At 42.0% G+C, this 19,579-nt stretch overlaps 2 protein-coding genes across 3 annotated transcripts; one reads left to right on the top strand and one right to left on the bottom strand.

Annotated features, from left to right (window-relative positions):
- The first annotated feature begins 902 nt into the window (after positions 1–902).
- LOC145785366 (uncharacterized) lies at positions 903–7,409 on the top strand. Its single transcript, XM_082597018.1, has 8 exons — positions 903–1,668; positions 2,052–2,274; positions 2,469–2,675; positions 3,399–3,488; positions 3,951–4,014; positions 4,153–4,292; positions 4,727–4,940; positions 5,282–7,409. Exons 1-8 carry the CDS (start codon positions 1,346–1,348, stop codon positions 5,527–5,529), a joined length of 1,509 nt encoding a protein of 502 aa, XP_082453144.1. The 5' UTR covers positions 903–1,345; the 3' UTR covers positions 5,530–7,409.
- On the bottom strand, positions 7,151–17,601 carry LOC145785367 (tRNA N6-adenosine threonylcarbamoyltransferase, mitochondrial-like). Of its 2 annotated transcripts, none has more exons than XM_082597019.1 (11): positions 17,433–17,601; positions 16,146–16,285; positions 12,472–12,571; positions 11,735–11,829; positions 10,792–10,925; positions 10,487–10,637; positions 10,085–10,203; positions 9,645–9,772; positions 9,283–9,413; positions 9,110–9,181; positions 7,151–7,588 (listed from the first exon to the last, which is right to left on the bottom strand). In XM_082597019.1, exons 1-11 carry the CDS (start codon positions 17,484–17,486, stop codon positions 7,492–7,494), a joined length of 1,221 nt encoding a protein of 406 aa, XP_082453145.1. In that variant the 5' UTR covers positions 17,487–17,601; the 3' UTR covers positions 7,151–7,491. The 2 variants fall into 2 exon arrangements, with proteins under 2 accessions (XP_082453145.1, XP_082453146.1); XM_082597020.1 differs by having other exon boundaries at positions 16,146–16,298; positions 17,433–17,557.
- Between the last annotated feature and the right edge of the window lie 1,978 nt (positions 17,602–19,579).

The raw sequence follows: 19,579 nt of genomic DNA, 5'->3' as shown, positions 1-19,579 counted from the left end.
GTGCAAAACCGCAGCTTTACCCTTTCCACCGGTAGCGGCCGACGAAGTAGACTACGTCGACTCAGGAACGGCGTCCCACAGGGCTCTGTCCTGGCTCCCCTCCTCTTTAACACTTACATCTATGACCTGCCTGATACCATCTCCAGGAAGTATGCTTATGCAGACGATCTGGCTCTCCTGCATCCAGCCGGAGATTGGCAGTCAATGGAGAGGAACCTAAGCCAGGACATGTCAACTATATCAACATATCTCCAGAAATGGAAGCTACAGCTCAGCAAGGCAAAGACAGTGTCGGCGGCCTTCCACCTAAACAACAAGGAAGCAAAACGTGAGATCAACATTACCACCGATGACGAACGCCTGCCATACTGCGCTGAACCGACCTACCTCGGCGTAACCCTGGACAGGTCACTCACGTACCGACGACACCTGGAGTCACTGCGCAAAAAACTATCTGCGTGCGTTGCACTTTTGAGGCGGCTGGCGGGTTCCGGCTGGGGAGCTGATGCGAAAACCCTTCGCACAGCTACCTTGGCCCTTGTCCATTCTACCGCTGAGTACTGCGCACCAGTGTGGTGCCGCAGCTCTCACACCCGCCACATTGACACCGCCATCAATGACGCACTACGCACTGTGACTGGATGCCTGCGTCCCACTCCAACGGATTGCCTTCCCATCCTTGCAGGCATCCAACCTGCTGAGCTTCGCCGTAAAGGAGCCATGATTTCCCTTGCTCGTCGCGCACTGGACCCCGACCGCCTCCTCCACAGTACATTCCAGCGCCTACCTGGAGAACAGCAGCGACTGAAATCAAGACGCCCATTTGTGCCCGCCGCACGACAGCTTCTGAACAACGTTGAAGATCTTGGAATAAGTGCGGCACACTGGACGAACTACACATGGAACATGGAGTGGCAAAACAACACTTCCCGACTCCGTGATTTCCTACCCGACGTCGATCCCCATCCTCCGGGAATGTCCCTCGCAAGACTTGCGTGGGTCCGGCTTAACCGCCTATGAACCGGCGTCGGTCGCTTTCGTTCAGACATGTGCAAATGGGGCCTGGCTCCCTCACCGGGATGCGAGTGTGGCGCCACAGACCAGACAGTAGATCATGTCGTCCATGACTGCCCAATCCATCAACCACCACATGGAGCGCCTGGATGACGAGACTGTCGAGTGGCTGATGACATCATGCCCAAACATATAGTCCAGAAGAACAGCTCATACGACGAAGAAGAAGTGAAACAGGGAAGATAGAGTGAAGGATAACCTTCCTTATGTTGACGTGGAGGAAGCAGCTGGAAAGTAGTGTTTTATCTTCGCCGGGAACGGGAATAGAGAGATGGCAACCCAGGTCCAGAACTTTTTTAAATCCCTTGAAAATGATCTTTCCTTGAGATGGTTATGGCTTTCCCGGTGGTGGCTCATCTGGTTGTGCACAGCGAAGTACATGATGATGATGATAAACAATCTTCCTCAGCTGATCATTGGTGAGGAGAACCACGGAATCCATGGCTTCATGGTCCGGATCAGGGATGACAACCTGAAAGTGATGCCCCATGTCCGAGTGGAGGATATGGGACACAAGATGGGACTGAACGGAGTCGATAACACCAAGCTCTCCTTCGATCATGTGCGCATCCCACGGGAGAATCTTCTCAACAGGTGGGTTCGCTAGAGGGCGCTGTTGAAGCCAGTCGAAAATGTTTGTCAGCGTTTAAATTGCAGAGAAATAAAACAAAGTAACTTCAGCGGGTTAACTTCACTTCACGTGTCGAAAACGTTAGAGTTTATATTAATTATTATGTTATATTTTTGTGTGTAAAAAAGTATGTTAAACCTGCTAAGGTTACCGTACTCTGTTTTATTTCTCTATGGTTCAACAAAGCAAACTCTCTACCAAAGCTTCAATATTTAAATCATCTGTAAAAATGTTCGGTGGTAAACGTTTTCGTTGCTAACTTCTTCGTTCCTTCTAGAAAGATGCAATGCTTCGTGAGTTGCATCTTCGCGTCTGCATTGTCACTCATCCGCGTTCTATCATTCAGGTATTCAGACGTGGAGGCTGATGGAAGCTTCTCCACCTCCATCAGCTCAAACAGGGGCCGTTTCCTGACTGTGGCCGACCAGCTGCTTTCTGGTCGCATATGCATCGCCTCAATGAGTATGGGGGGAACCAAGGCCTGCCTGGCCGCCGCACTGCGCTATGCTGCCACCAGGCTGACCGTGGGGAGGAGGGGAAAATCGGACATGGCCATCTTATCCTACCAGGTTGGTTGGCAACATGCTTTCCGCGCCACTCGATCACTAGAACATGAGCGTCATTCTACGAGACGCGTTGACACGTGGACCCGTTTTGCTTCGTTTTAATCAAGAGATTGATCGGTGTGGAACATTATGAAAGACGAACTGTGGTTGGTTTGTTGAATCGACAAAGTTTCCAATAATGTTTTTCCTTTCAACAGCTTCAACAAAGAGCTTTGCTGCCTCTACTGGCGAGAACATACGCCCTGAACATCGGCCTTGATTACGTCAAAGAGCGATGGGCTTTCCAGCCTAGCGACGGATCCCAGCACGGAGAGGTGGTCACCCTGTGTTGCGTCATAAAGCCTCTTGTATCGTGGAACCTGGAGCGGGTCGCCTCCATCTGCAGGGAGAGATGCGGAGGACAGGTTCGTCTGTGACGTTGATAAGATACGCGGCCCCCTACAACGCGATCAACTTCCCATATAAGCGACAACCTTGTTGTAGGGAGAGTTTCCAGGAACTGTTTTCATGGTATTCTGCTTGGGTGGCAAACACATTTGATATACAGTGTTGGTTGCGTGGCCGAGTGGTGCGACGACTGCACTTCCCCTCCACTCACTCGAATCTTCATCCACTAAGAGTCAACATTCCGACCAGTATAGGGCGGGTAGTTGTTGTTCATAACTTGTTGCTGTCATCTTCTGAGGCTCTCGAATCCCAACCAGGATGAATACGCGTCTTCCCAAGCTGATACAACGTGGAGAGATGAAGCGAGGCAGACGAAGTCCTCATCAACAGTCCAGCTAGTGAACGAAGAAATGTCAAAGCAACCCTGGTTCAACTCTCAGGTTGCGCACATGATCAGTGCTCTCCATCTAGCGGCACCTGGAATATGGAATGCTTCACAGACAATCGGAAACTTCACTCTGTCAATCTCGGTGACCGGGCCTGCGTCATAGATTCAAAGCCTCTACAAGTTTGCGAACTGCCAGGATTAAGCTCGGCAAGAAGCTTTCCCAGTCCGAGGATAAAGATTCAATCAATCAATCGACTTAGCCTCCAGTTCCCTCCATGAGAAGCTCCGTACAATGTTCCCCTACGCTGAGTGCCGACCATCCTTGTCGTTGATCTTGGAACATTCTCTACAGGGCTACCTCTCCTGCAACAGATTCGGAACCTTCATCGGACTCGCACACGCCGCTATGACAGCCGAGGGAGACAACAGTGTCCTGATGCAGGTTGGTAGCTTGTTGTGATCTCCCCTAGCATCTCATCCTCATGAAGAGGATGTACCGATGAGAGATAGGACCGTTGCAATTATCAGTCCATGAACGGAATTCCTCCTTCTCGGTTATAAATTTATTTGATAAAATTCTTAAAATATTTTTGCTCAAGTTGTTGTTCCTGATTTTGTGAACAAAGATTTGTTGATGTAGATTCAAAACACCAAGGAGCACAGTGGACTTCGCGAAGGTTTTAAACTAGCAAGATAATTTTATCAATATTCTGAATGTTTGCGCTGTTATAAGGAATGAGTGCAGCCAGTTTGCATGCAGTTTTTTTTTGCTTTGTTTAATTGTGAACTATCACCGTTGTGCTTTTGTATTGAATTCTTTTCGATTTTCATGAATAATCTGCATAACTGAAAACCCGAGTGTTGAAAATCGAAAATCACTGACAGTTGGTTTATGTCGTCACAGAAAGTTGCGAAAGAGAGACTCTCCATGTTCAAGCCAGCCAAGCCGGTGAAGCCTGAAAGTGAAGGTGAATGGTTTGAATTACTAGAAAGCTTCATAAGTATATGTTGGTGGGATTCCCCACTTTGAACCGATCTAGTGGGAGTTTGTAGAACTACAGCAGATCAACTTCCACCTCATTTGCCTCCATGTGAATGTTGTTCAGACGCCTCCAGCTTAGAATTCCTCCATTACCTCCTCGTAGTCCGGGAGAACCAGCAGTTCAATGAGCTCATCTCCAAAGTCCAGGAAGCAGGAAAGAATCTATTTGAAGCTTGGATGATGAAGGAGAGCGACTTGGTGCAGGTGGGGAGCGGTTGTCGATGCACGGGGGCAGGGCATGAGGTGGAACGGAAGTCTCTATCCATCACATTGTTAAGGTTTCTACATTTTGCAATGTTCGAGGGCGAAATTTTGTTGACCTTGTGACCTGCACCATTACAATGAGGCTGGAATGATGAGACTTCTATTCCATCTGGTCCTGCCTATAATGTGGTTGTGCAAGGCCCGTTTGGGGACCTTTGACATAATGGCCTACCGTATCGATTTTATCATCGCACGCACATAGTGGTTACTGGGTAACTCACCCCCCAGAGACCAGGCCAACCAGACCTTGGAAACTGCTCGTCTGAGGTATCGAACCTACGTCGGTGGTTCAAACTCGCTCCCAAGATTAACTCTGCTCCGTCAAATGCATCAATGTAAGTTGCCGCTTCATCTCCATCGATCTTTCCTCGCAGAGTTGCGCGCGGTCCTTCGGAGAGCGCCTGGTCAGTGACACAATGAATGACGTGATCACCAATGACGTCACGGACGCGTCATTGAAGCGGGTGCTGACGATGTTACATCATCTATACCTGGCCGACATCGTGGAAAAGGACCTGGGATGGATGGTCAGCCATGGCCACTTGGAACCAGGGCAGGCGAGAGAGCTAAGAACTTTCCCGTCCAGAGGTATTTCATTGCCATTCAACTCCTTGCCGTGGTAATTCTTGTAACTATTAACCAGCTATCTGGTGGTTTTTGGATTGTCTCTGATGGTTTCACTTGATGCATCTAAGCCTCGCCATGCATACTCACAATTTGCTTGTAACCCCCCATACCCATGCACCCCTGATGAAGAGGGGTGACCTATTTTATTTGCGTTGTATAACTAGAAGAGGGACCAACTACAAGATTCTCCGTGGAACCCGAAACCACGTGACCCTTTGCTTCAACGATCAGTTATTCAGTGCAATCGTGGATAACCTGGTATGAAAATATTTAAGTGATTCTCACACCGCTATGTACTTTAGATCATTTCTACTTCATCATCACTATGCAAGCAACTCTCCCCTCACACAATGGACCTGGTCGACTCCTTCAAGATCCCGGATGCGATGCTGTCCGCCCCAATCGGCTTGGACTGGGTCCAATACAACGTCACAGACAACCAGGGCGAGGTCTAAGTCTCCAACAAGATCTACCTCAACTTCCAGGGAAGTTGCCCTCCACCAGCATGGGGCGCGCCAACTGTCGCAGCGTTTCTATTTCAATTTCATAGAATCTATCACAGATCGTACGCTTGAGTGGGCACACGGAATTTATGTTTGTGATTATGAGATTTATTTTTGTTGTTGCAACCAGGATTGTGGAGTCGGGCGAAAATATACGACTCCAGTGTTGCCAGATTCATTTTTAAATTTTGTCCTCAATTAATTTTACTTACTGTTGTGATTGAAATACAGTAGAATTCGCCTATAGCGTCACATTTCGCTCGGTCCCGGCAGAATTCCTATCTTTTACATACATTGTAGTTCGGCTACAACAGCATCGCCTATAATGTCAATTCGCATGTAACAGCACCCTTTATTGGTCCCCAGACGTCTTTTGTTCGTTTATAACGTCACTTTAAGCCATCACCTTCACCACGAACGATCAGTCTTTTAATCCAGTTAGCGCTGCTGCTTGCAAACTGTCTTCCCTTTATTTTGCTACGTCGTTCGCAGCAGGGACTTTAATCAACTGAATCAGGCCCGTAGCTAATACATTTTAGCTTGGGGGGGGGGGCTCAAAAGCTGTTGCGAAGTAAAAGGCTATGCATCAGTGGCGGCACGTGGCTTTTGGCCATGGGGGTGCTGTAAATGGTGATGTTAAATATGACGTCATAAAGTGACAGGAACGGACGAGCGCCGAAGGCGCGAGCCTCCTAGGGGGGTCTGGGGGCATGCCCCCCCAGAAAATTTTGCACTTTTAGATGCTCTAAAATGCCATTCCTGGTGTTTTCAGGACAAAAAATAAAAATTTTAAGCAGTTAAAAATGTGGATTTTTAGAACTTTGAAACAAAGAGCACGAGGGATCAGAGAGAGAGAAAGCGAAAATTTAATGAATGTCATCACAGAGGTTGAAGATACTTTATTTCAAGAGCTCTGTGCCCCTGAAAAGAGCGATGTTGGTGCAGTGGACCTCACTAAAAGATTTAGGTTATATTATGCTAAACCATCACAGCACGCTTAGAATAGTGATACCTTTCAGAGTAAACGTTTTCAAGGCATGTTTTTGAAATACAACACCAATACCATCCAGCGCGGCTGTGGAACGCATGTTTTCGCTTGGAAAGGACATTATGCGTCCCAAACGCAGCAGATTGTCAGACAAACGTTTTAAAATGCTTATGTTTCTACAAGGAAATAACTAAAAGCTTTGAGCTTGGGGGGGCATTGCCCCCCCGGCAATTACGGGCCTGAACTGAATTAACTTTTTTCCCGCGTTAAAAACTATCACGTGTAAAAAGCAGCTCAAAACCGAAACAGCTGAAGATCAATGCCTTTTTTGCTGATAAACAATGAACTTCTCTACTACGGTACTGTATGTAACGAGCTGTATTGCGCAAATTTCCTGCACCTTTCGCTGTAGGTTATTTTTTTTAAACAATTTCTTTGTTTACTGTATTTTCTGCGTGACTTTTGTCAGTTTGGTGGTACACAGTAAACCTGACTGGATTATAGACTTCTTTCTTTAATCAAAACACTGTTTTGGAATAGTTTGCGGACGTTCATCTATAACGTCAGTATTTGCAATCCCCTAGAGGTGCCGTTATAGGCGAATTCTACTGTAGCAACTTTTATATTTCCGGCAAAGTTTTTGAGCGCAAAACGAAGAACAAGAAACAACATTTTGAAGATAAATTGCAAAAATTTTATTGTTCATCGTTTTGCATCAAGTCGGAGTCGGCTTTTTTAACGACTCTATAGCCGTGGATGCCACCAGTCGAGAGGTGCTTAATTAAATGAAACGTTACAATCCTCGGTTGACTCTTGTTTTAGTAGTAGTAGTAGTGTAGTAGTAGTGTTTTGTAGTAGTAGTAGTGTTTTGTAGACGTGAAAGCGCAGAACTGAAGATCATTTCGTGGTAAGTCAAGGCACGTGAGGAAGGTCTGTTGACGGGCAGTCCAAAAAAGCTCACTCGTGTTGCAGTTTTGAGGATACTTTGGCAAGTCATGATGAGCCAATGCCGACCTTTGCATTATGACGGGCGGCGTCGATCGGTGAAATAATTGGTCCTTGGAACTGCCAGGTGACTTTTCTTCACTTGCGAGCCGATGTGTTCACCCAGCGGAGCTCTGCAACCCAATTTGATGACAAGTTGAAATAAAAGTTATAACTTCGTTAAAGAAGCGATCGACCTGGCACTCAGCACAAGACTGAGTACTCACTGGAGCAGCGAGCAATTGCGATTTGCTAACCATAACTAGCTCCCACGCTAACCATTTAGACCAGGGGTGGGGAACCTGCGGCCCGCGGGCCAAATGTGGCCCGCGTGACTGTTCCATGTGGCCCGCTGAGTCGTAGCGACATGCTTACACGCTTTTACTTGTTGCGAAACGAAGTCGATCAGTTCATGAATAATCAGGGAAACCATGTCGTTGAACTCACTGATAGCCAATGGTTGTGTGACCTAGCGTTTATGGTTGACATTAGCAAGCACCTCTCCGAGCTCAACGTCAAGTTGAAGGGACCGAGTCAGCTTTTGAACTCTTTGTTTGCAAAAGTGAAATCATTTAAAGCTAAACTACATCTGTAGAAAGTACAACTTTAAAACAATAACACCGCACATTTTCCCACGTTACAAGAGCAAAAACCTTCTACAACAGCTAAATATGCCCATGTAGGCTATGTGAATCATGTAGACATTTAATGCAAGATTTTTGGACATAAAGAGTAAATAAATGAAGTTAGATATTTTTGCCTCTCCTTTCAATGTAGTTGCAACTGATGTTCCTAGTACAGTAACTTCCAACATGAAATAGTAGAGCTCCAGAGTGACGGTAGCCTACATTGAAAGCGATGCACCAAAACATTCCACTGCTCAACTTTTATCAATGCTACATAAATGCTGATGATTTTCCAGTCATGCGGAAACATGCTTTGAAATATGTGTAGCTGTTTGAAAGCACCTACCGTTGCGAGCAGTTTTTTTTCCAAATTGAATCTAACAAAAAGTCAGCTTCGCTCCAGACTGACTGATAAAAACGTGGAGATGCAGTTAAGAGTTGCAACATCTTCCATGTCAGCAGACATCACACGACTGACCAAAAATAAAACTTTCAGCCATCCCACTAACTGTGAAATTGATATAAATCATTGTCTACTTCGCTGCATTTTTATCTGTAAATAAAATTTCGAAATTTTTAGTGGCCCGCCTGTGTTATTTCTCACTTTATGTGGCCCGCAATACCAAAAAGGTTCCCCACCCCTGATTTTTAGACCATCCAATCAACTATATATGTTTCTCGGTAGTCGAGCGTGTCCATCGGAGCATAGATTAACAGCGATAGAAACACTGTCATTGTCTCACACTCCGATACCGAGAAACATTTATAACTTTAATCAAGAGGTCACCGACGGAAAGTTGCAGCCGATGGATGCGAGTGTTCAACTGCAACCTCGGTAACAGCGACAGTGGTTCAAATCCTCCACAAACCAGACGTGATCACGACGCATAAGTGTCTGGGAATGATTCGGCTCCGTCACCGTTGGTGGAGCCGTCATAGACTTTAATGAGTGCAAGGTCTTAGGTTCGTTCCCAGGTGGGGCGGGCTGACGCTTCAGTGGGAACTAAAACGGAGCAACGCGTGACTCACTTCGGTTGGAATCTTTCTTCGTCTGGATTCGTTGAAGCCCCTCGCCCCTCTTTCAAATATTCCATGCCGGCCCTGGGAAAACATGAGGGAGTGTTTAACCAGGCTACAAACGTATGCCAACGCATAATAAACGTCTCGCGATGAATGAATTATTTGCACTGTCAGGCGGTTACCATGCGATCATGACGCCATTGTCGGTGCAAAGACGCATTGGTGGCGTCACCATCGACACTCCAGTGACGTCACAAAGGTTGGCGATGGCGTTCCTGAGGTAGTCGTTGCAGGTGACTCCACCGGAGACAACCTAAGAAGAAATGACCTGGTAAAGCCGAGTTGCTCCATCGAGGGCACTCGAATATATAAATGAACTTAAGAAATAAAACTTTCAAAGTTGCTAAACAAACAGCTTCAATTGTTTTCTCATAGGGGACCTCTCGTGCAAGTATAACTAGCTACCTAACTTATTTTTGTTGAAACTTGAACGTTTGTGCTTCGTTACTGACTTGTGCGTCTAGGAAGGCAACAAGCGACTCACCAGCGTGGGTTGGTTGCTGCGGAAGAAGTTGTTCTCCTGACAGAATAATATTCCGCGATGAGTTTGTTTCACGATGTGTCTCACTGACGAGTGCTGGAACCAGGCCGCTATGTTCGCAGCGTCAGTATCTGTGGGAAGGTTTGAGGTTACTGCGTTGAGCAGGTACCGATCCTAGGTCGACAGAACACAAGGTGGGCGTCTGATAACCTTTGCTTGGGATCGGCCATCTTGGTCGACGAGGAAGCTTTGCAGAGGTGGCCCGATAGAAAGGGCGCCTCTTGCAAGCTGAACGTTCAAGCTTAGGGCTCCGAGTAATATTTTGCGTCGAGAACGCGTCATTAGAAGCAAACATCGAACCACTGAACCCTTCAACCGCATCCAGGGACGGATCTCCCAAGTGCGTCACTGCTGGCAAGGTTGCTTCCTACTCATTCACTCACCAGTCAGAGGGTCGGTACTTCGAATCCGCTGGAAAGCGACGTGCTGCAAACCGCTGAAGGAAAAGTCGCACCCCCGATCATGCCTCCTTCCCAGGGGGAACGTCATCTTGTATGTGGACCTGGGAGCAATTGGTTTTCAGCGTTGAAAATGTAGTTTCAGTCAACATTTCCAGGAAACAGATGACATCACCTCTCTCAAGAAATTTCACTAAAAAGTACAATTATTTTGCAACAAATATTTAATGTTGCATCATAAAAACATGTGTTCTCCTTTAACCGGAGGTTCGCTGAATGGTTCCATACTCAGGGGAAACCCCCATCCGAGTTCATGGCGCGGTTGGTGCAGCTGGGAAGGAAGGATTCCACTTTGATTGTTTTGTACAAACTTTCCTGCAAACTCACTTGTCTCCACCACGGGCGAGGACCTCCACATCCCTCCCGGAGATCATCCTACCCTCCTGCTTTCCGTCGAGACTCTTTAAAGCTCGCGCGACTTTGTCAAAGGCAGCTCCCGGTGGTTCATCCAGGGATTCCCCAAGGATCTCGTATCGACCTGAGTTGTGGGATGAATATGAAGTGAGACAAAGACAATTTGCGGTTTTCTAGTTCAACAATTTGCTCTAAATCTTGACAATTTGTGAGTCTCCAGATGGGTCGCATTGACCGGTTCCACAGTTTATTGGCAAATACACAGACGAACAACCTACCTAGCTCATGAGCGATGCAGAGAAGGCAGTGCCCTCCGCTGGCTAGCAAGGTTAGAAACGGAAATTCAACTTTAAACATGAGACGGGGCGTCAGCAAGTGGGCCTCCATGTGGTGAACTGGTATGAAGGGCAACCTAGGCAAGAAAAAAAGGAACTTCAACCAATGTGCAAATCCCTATCAGTCGAATTGTTTTATTTGTCGTATCCAGGCTTACGCCCGGTGATTGAAGATTTAAATTAAGGACAGGAAAGCAAGAAAGCCAATCTTCGTGACCACCTTCAGGCAGGCCTTCAGACACAGCCGCATGCCCTTGAGCGGTGTCGAACCGGCGCCCTTTCGAACCTAGCATAAGCTTCGGTACTATGAAAACTCGTACAGTCATAACAAAACTTCTTTCCAAACTGTTCTATATAGTATATAAATGTAAGCTTTTACTTTAGCCTGCTTTGAACATCGATTGTTGTAGTCACAAACAACATTGACCACGGAAGCGAGGTGCGTGGAATACGGCAAGCATTCATCTGCTATTGGATGATTGCTTCAAAATTTCCAGAAAATTTGTCATTATAATCTTTGTCCTTTAGATTAACAACCCATCGTTTGGTGTTTTCAATTAGAGTTGCTGTTGATAAAGCATCCACAGTTTGCAATTAAAGGCTCATATTAAGGCTCATAATTAAGGCTCATAATTAAGGCTCATATCTTAAACAAAGTATATTTGTTGGGCATGGATCAGAGAGTCACAAGCACCGCCTACACGTTAAATAGAACTCAAAATAAAAATTCTTAAAGTGCAAATTTTCCAGATTAATTTGCAAGCAGCAATTAAATGTTTCTGGGGGTACCTGGACCTTTAAACAGAGCCACCAATGCAAGGACAAGTCGAAATGTTGACCCAGACATTGCTAAGACAATTGGGCAGCACAAATAAACTTTCCTTACCCGTGCTTTTTAACAAGAGATTTTGTATATTCCAACCCTTCAATAAGACAGAACGGCAATCCAGGTTTGGTTGCCGTGGCAACAGCACAAAGATCCTGGAAAGACAATATTTTGTTATTGTTTTGTGCTTTCGACTCTCATCTGTTTCAATTGTCGTGAAGCTGAATCAGGTCTCGATAGTCTCAGATGATTATTTAGTCCGTGTTCCTATTATATCACCAATGAATATAATTGTTTCTGCGATTCTGCCTCATTATTAAATTGTTTCAGACAAATTTATCCTTGTTTGCCATGTGATTGCTTTCCATTAATTTTTCCAATTAAAGAAGTTCCGCATGGTCAAAAATTTATAATGTCTAGATTTCATATTTGTCAATAGAGATCTGGCATGATTTGTTAATAACTAGCATAAAGAATGTCGCCATTCACAAACTCGCTGGGTAACTATATAAATAATTAAACCATTCATTCATGTGATAAGGAGGGAGGAAGGAAGTTTTCTTAGAAAGGCACTAGATCTAAAGGTGGATGGGAAGAGGAAACGCGGTCGTCCAAGAAGAACGTGGAAACAACAAGTGAAGGATGAATTTAAAAAAGTCGGACTGAAGGAGGAAGATGCAAAGGACAGGGTGAAATGGAGAAAAGGGATTAAAACAATTGCTGCGCGGAAACAATCGGCCACTCCCACTAGTGGGGAACAAACCGACGATGGATTATGATGATGATTCAAATTTCACCTGAAACAGAACTCCAGCATTAGACATCGCCTCCTCGACAATCAAGGGAAGATACTTTCTGTGAAGTTTTTGTGCAACTCTTGGATCAACTCCTTTCGTGCTGCAACATCATAAGAAATAATTTAAAGCAGCAGTGCCCAAAGTGAGGCCTTATTTTGTTTATTCGAGTAGCCTATAAGTCACAACCCAACTTTGTGAGTTAACATTCGGAACAAAATTCTGTGTCTTATACACGAATAACGAATACACAAGTTACAAACATAATTTGTGGTGAGGAATTTTTGTCAAATTTTATGGTGCTACGTATAACTATGATTTTCCTACATCGTTAGAAGATGCAAAGGATTTGCAAAATTTCAACTGATAAATTATTCCCAGGCTTTGACACAGAAAATTATTATGTGATGAAAGAATCGGCCACTTCCACTAGTGGGGACAAAACCGAATGTGGATGATGATGGTAATGAAATTTAAGAATTCTGTATCGACAACTATATCATAACACTGGTCTACAAAACTATATCATAACACTGGTCTACAAAACTACAGGGTGACCCAAAAAGATGCGTACCCATGTTTTATTCGACTTTTTCACATTTGGAACACATCTTGGGAAAGCCATAAATTGACTAAAAATTGACAGAAAAAGCTGAAACTCTGGTCAATGGTCTTTCATAAACTGAACAATGTGTGGTTGTAATTTGAAATAAATAGCTTTTCAATCAAAGTCACAATTGAAATTTTCATGGGTACGCATCTTTTTGGGTCACCCTGTATATCATAACACTGGTCTACAAAACTATATCGTAACACTGGTCTACAAAACTATATCATAACACTGGTCTACAAAACTATATCACAACCCTGGTCTACAAAACTATATCATAACACTGGTCTACAAAACTATATCATACCACTGGTCTACAAAACTAATCATAACACTGGTCTACAAAACTATATCATAACACTGGTCTACAAAACTATATCGTAACACTGGTCTACATAACTATATCATAACACTGGTCTACAAAACTATATCATAACACTGGTCTACAAAACTATATCATAACACTGGTCTACAAAACTAAATCATAACACTGGTCTACAAAACTATATCATAACACTGGTCTACAAAACTATATCATAACACTGGTCAACAAAACTATATCATAACACTGGTCTACAAAACTATATCATAACACTGGTCTACAAAACTAAATCATAACACTGGTCTACAAAACTAAATCATAACACTGGTCTACAAAACTATATCATAACACTGGTCAACAAAACTATATCATAACACTGGTCTACAAAACTATATCATAACACTGGTCTACAAAACTATATCATAACACTGGTCTACAAAACTATATCGTAACACTGGTCTACAAAACTATATCATAACACTGGTCTACAAAACTATATCATAACACTGGTCTACAAAACTATATCATAACACTGGTCTACAAAACTAAATCATAACACTGGTCTACAAAAAACAACTTTTTTTGAGTCGATTTCACTTTGAAAATGGTTTTGAGGTGATTTAAGAGTACTAAATCCAAAAATGAAATAAGTTTTTTCTCTATCACATCATGCTTTCTTGTAATTTTAGAATTTAATTTTCTGTAAGCTTTTTCATGCCGACGACGTCATCAAGTTACTTGCACTTAACCTTCTAGTAACAAAAGTTTAATTTCAATCTGTCATTGCAACTTTTTTGTAACTCTTAAGAAAATTGCTTAATTGTGCTAGAAAAATAGATTGACAGGTCATATAATTTCAGTTTAGGTTTTAAATAGTTACAGTTGGCAGCTGTTACTACTTTTTACATCTTTATCCAAAAAGTAGCTGAGAACTTCATTGCTGATCAAACGAGAATGCAGAACATCTCACAGTATCTGTGCTGTTCCTTATATATTATCGTCAGAGCTGTCATAACGATCCTATTTGGTCAGTTGCAGACTTTTATTCCCGTACAAAGCAACTGTTGGCTAGTAACGACCTATAGCTGTGCAATTCCTAAGCCAATATTGATCAAATTCCCTGATCTTGGAAACAATGATTTCGTTGAATTGAAATCATCAGACGAGGAACACATGTCGATTTGTAGAGACCAGCCATGTAGATGAGTTCATCCATCCTAATGAGTCATTGAAGCCTTCACCATTTAACCAAACAGATTCAAAATGATTATTTGTGATGAGACTTTCCAAATATTGTTACGGGCTGTTGGCTTCGAGATTGAAAGAAAAACTTGCTCAATCAGGAACTAAAGTTACGTTTTACCAAAACAGGCAAAAGAATGTCTTTCAATTCTTCACTTCTGCTGGATTGGTGTATTGCCATAACATTGAAGTGCTCCTACTTGCAATGGGCGGGTAAAAGTATGAACCTGAAGAATGGAGACTCTTCATTGATAGATTCAAAAGAAGTCAAAAAAGCGTAACGTAATTTCAACTGTGTGGGTTTTATTACTTTCATCTGCCGTTTGTTACTTTTCATGAATAATATCTTGAGTCGCTTCTAAAAGATTTCATAGTAGGTTACGATTAAAAAGTTGTGTGGCCCGATAACTCATGTGTAATTAACAAAGTGGCCCGTGACTGCAAAAAGGTTCGTCACCCCTGCTCTAAAGTGTATAATGCACATTTTACCTCACCCATCATACACCAAGGTAGGTCAATTTACTTGTAAACTAGTTCAGTAAGAATTGCAAGCCTTTAAATCAACATCACAAAGTCTGCGTGCTCAACGTCACCGACTTGGTTAATAACTTGTGAATGAGCGAGCATGAAAACTTGGCAAAAAGGGAGACAAATATTATGTTTTTTTTCAATATGTTTAAAGGAAGCACACAACTAAGTGATCCCCGGATCCGCTCTTGTTGGGTCAAGTCAACTGCACCATCTGCTTAACTTCATTGCAAAAGCTTGGTATTTTGACAGTTGTCTGGAACTATAGCTGTTTCACTTTGAGCTGTCTGGAATCTGTGATACCTTCTTTTTTATGACAAAACGCAAATATTTTGTTTATACATTCTGTTTTGTTTTACACGTGTGCATCTTGGAACATTCGTATATTTTTTGTACTGGTATTGGCAAAAACACCAATATTATGATACAGGGAACACAAAAAATGCCTTTTTAACAACACTTTCTGAGACTCCAAGGAATTGATACTAAAAACCTAAAAAAAGTCCAAAAATTAACATTTGTTTAGACAAAAGTAAGTTGTAGCATAAAAACCTGATGCGATAGGGAAAAATTCATGCCAGATTCTGAATCAGCGCCCCTAACTTAGCTATGATCAATTGTCAAATTTAATTCAACCAAATTGAGTTGACCACTTCAACAATCGGAAACCCACTTTGTCAATTTCAGTGACCAGCCCTGCGTCAGTGGTTCAAAGCCTGTACAAGTATGCGGAACTACCAGGATTAAGCTCTGCAAGAAGCTTTCTCAGTCCGAGGATAAAGATTCAATCAATTAACCTGTATAACAAAATTCTAATAAGTATGTATGATTATGGTTTTTGCTGCATTTCTGGCCTTGGTAAACTTAAAGTTATACAGATCTTTTAACTTTCAGATGTCCAGTAGTTTATAAAAGTAAGTAACGTGGTCACTGGTGGTCTGTTCATTTGCCTTGTTCTTAAGGTAAATAACTCACATGATATGTTCTTTTTCCTGAGCGCGCAGTGCTTCACCAAGTATATTACCATCTTCATCAACCACTGCTGCTGCAGTGTCATCGAACGTGGATTCTATCCCAAGGACAGATGATGATGATGACACTTTTTGTAAGTTTTTCTGGTGAAAAAACCTAAATTAAAAATTTCCAACATGTCTAAAAATGTTAGACTTAGGATTTACTGAATAATAAAAATTTACAAATTAATCTACAGACTTGAACAAATGATATTATCACTAATAATAAAGAGAGTTTCATTCTTCATGCATTGTGGCAACATGCACTTACTCAAGTTTGGTTGTGTTATTCACGTTAACAAAGCGATGTTCAATGTGACACATACAAAAGCTCACATCATTCAGCAATCAGCATGAAGTGAAAAGGATTTTCATTAGTTCTTAGTTTTATGAATTTAAAAAAGGAATTTGCAGCAAACTATGATATCACTTTTATATTCTGCAAGCCTAAACTGGCGGACACATTATTCTTACACATCTACAGTCAGGGTTGGAAGTAACGACTAGTTGTCACTATTCGATAGCGTTATTCGTTGCTTTCTGAATATCGAATGCTTATATCCATTCCTTTTAAAAATAAATATCGAATGGCGTTATTCACTGCTTTTTTATGCAAGCAACGAAATCATTATTCGTTTTTCACTAATCGATATTTAGGAGAACTGCTGAATCATTTTTTGTTGTTCACTTACTTTGTCGTCAAGACGAGTTTACGAGATTTGGTTTTCGGATTACTATCCGACCTAGTCCCCTTCCGGTTTTCGAACTTTAAAGGATTAAGGAAAATTTTTCGGCAACACAGTTCAGAAAAATCATGCCCTTTTTTTGAGTTTGCGGGTGGCTTGTTTTTGGGCTTTTTTTGGCCAGACAATTTTTAGTAATTGCTATTCATTGCTTTTTTAAGTATCGATAGCGGAAAGTCACTGCTTTTTTGGGCACTATCGAATAGTGAAATAGTCATTGCTTTTTGACTAACGACTTCCAACCCTGTCTACAGTACAAGTCCAGACATCTAGATGTTGGAATCACAGCAAATGCTTTCTATTTTCAAACTTATGCAGTTTGGGAAAAATGAAAAAATATAAGTACGTAGTCAACAAAAAGACAAAACCACAGTGATGACTGATTATGACCATATTCGTGAAAAAATAACATTTGAAGTGGAACTACAACCTAGTTACAGCTGCTTGGTGGTCTCCCTGACAGCACAGCAAATTGACATCCAAGAAAGCAATTACTTGGAACTTACCAAGAAAGAACAGAAAAAACGATTTCTTAAAAACAGTGGTTTGATTCCAAACATTCTTCAGTGCATTGCCACGAGCTTTCTAAACGAGGTCGTCTTTGAAACTCTGGTTCGTTGTGTTTAGACCAACACTCGAGGATCACGAGCATTGGTGCCAAAGCACAGGCGCGTGCCTTTGTTTGTTTACCTCAATCTACGTCTACGATAGTAGGAGTCACGTGCAGTGTTGCCACTCACATCAATTTTAAAAACATCGAATTTAAGATTAAAACATCAAATTGAAACCTCGTGTGTGTTTTGTCAATAAAATAAAAAAAAAACCAACACCAATTACTATAAATCAACAATTTCTTCCTCAAATTTATGTAAAAGTTTATTTAAAAAAAATTTTCAAGAAAAAACTAGCCTACTTAGCTTGCAGAATTTTATATGCAACAAAAATTATATAATAGTACACTTTCAATGCCTTTTTAATTTCGGCGGCTGATATTTGCAAATAAGCTTACCTACAGTCAGGGATATCTATAACTACAGGATTGGAAACTCTGTGGAACTGAAAACCATTTTATGCTCCAGCAGGGTCATTTTTCTTTGTGCGCTGCTGTGATAAATAATCACATAAATTGACCTCAAAGGGTAGCAAGTAGTAGGCTAAACGAACAACCAAAAGTGTAACAATCGATTCCCCTGCTGTAAATTGTAAGGTCTACGCTTGCCTGGTTTGTTTATTTGTTTGTATTCCATTAGTGCAGTTATGTTGTATTTTGTTTGCTGTTTAAAAAATGTCCAGAATAACTATTGGTTTTGGTTCTGATGACGTCGTAAACGGATTGATTTCGTATTGGATTGGTCTGTGAACAAGTTGATGATACAACAGCGTATTTCACTGATTGCTGAACACTCCTCATTTACTTCTGATCCGATTTGCAGTACGCAAAATGCTAAAGAACAACAGTAGGCTGTTTTTGTACTCGTTGCATTTATTCATTTTTTGGATTCATCGTTGTTTTTTCTAGCAGCGTATTTGAATAAGTTTCAGGGAATGCTGGAGTAGCAAACATTGTATAGGTTTCTGTATTTTTACTGATAATATTATATTAAATAATTAAAAAAAAAAGAAGAAAATATTGAACTGCAACATGACTGCTGAGGACAAGGCGAAGATGGATGAGATACTGAAAGGAATGGCAGAGATTATAAAAAGTCAAAAAAGGTATGAGCAAAGTATGATAATGTCCAGACCACTGCTGCACCCCCTGCTGCTGCTGTGTCTTCATCTTTTACAGATGGACTTCACCAGGCCCAACACTCGGAGCTGACGGAGCTATCTAAACAAGTTTATGCCTGCAAGAACAAGTTTGGGAACTCCAGCACTCTGTATACAGGACAGAGCGCAAGCTGGATGACTTGGAGCAGTATGGGCGAAGCAATTGCCTTCATGGATGTACTGATAGCCCAAACAAGGGAAGTAATGTTGATTACTCGAAATATGTGGTAAATACAATCAAGTAGTTAAACCAACTAACTGCCTTACTATGAGTGACATAGATGCATGCCACCCCTTGCCATCTAAAAAACTAAACAAACCAATAATTATTAAATTTGTTAGAAGGATGACAAGGGATGAAATTTTTTATTCAAAAAGCAAGTTAAAAACTGATGATGGTCCTAAACTATCGATCACAAAGTCCTTGACCAAACGACGTCTGTCATTACTTTGTCAAGCGAGAGATGCTTTTGGTTTCAAGGACGTCTGGACATCCAAAGGAACAATGTGGTGCTTCTGGAATAACAAAAGGCAAGTGATAGGTGATTTTTCAGATATTCCAAAAATTTTCAACCATAAGGCATCTTAACCTATTTTGTTAGGCTGTAACATTAGCCTATGCAGTTTTCAATTATCATTTTGAAGCTAAACAAACCATATCACATGATATATTATTACCAATGACAGTAAAACCAAACTCAGGAACCCTTTTACTATATTCATTCTCTTAAACCTTAGCTTAGCTTTTAACCAACCCTATTTTATACATACCTTTTTGTTTTTCAATTCTACGTTTATATAATACATGTCATTAAAACCAAAATGTAACAATTGCATGAAAACAATCAGAAAAAATCAAAAATTTATTAAATGTGTAACTTGT

Source organism: Aplidium turbinatum, chromosome 16 (genome assembly GCF_918807975.1).
Source record: "Aplidium turbinatum chromosome 16, kaAplTurb1.1, whole genome shotgun sequence".
Lineage (NCBI taxonomy): Eukaryota > Metazoa > Chordata > Ascidiacea > Aplousobranchia > Polyclinidae > Aplidium > Aplidium turbinatum.
The sequence above is the reverse complement of the archived record's forward strand: the minus strand, read 5'-3'. Positions and strand labels throughout refer to the sequence as shown.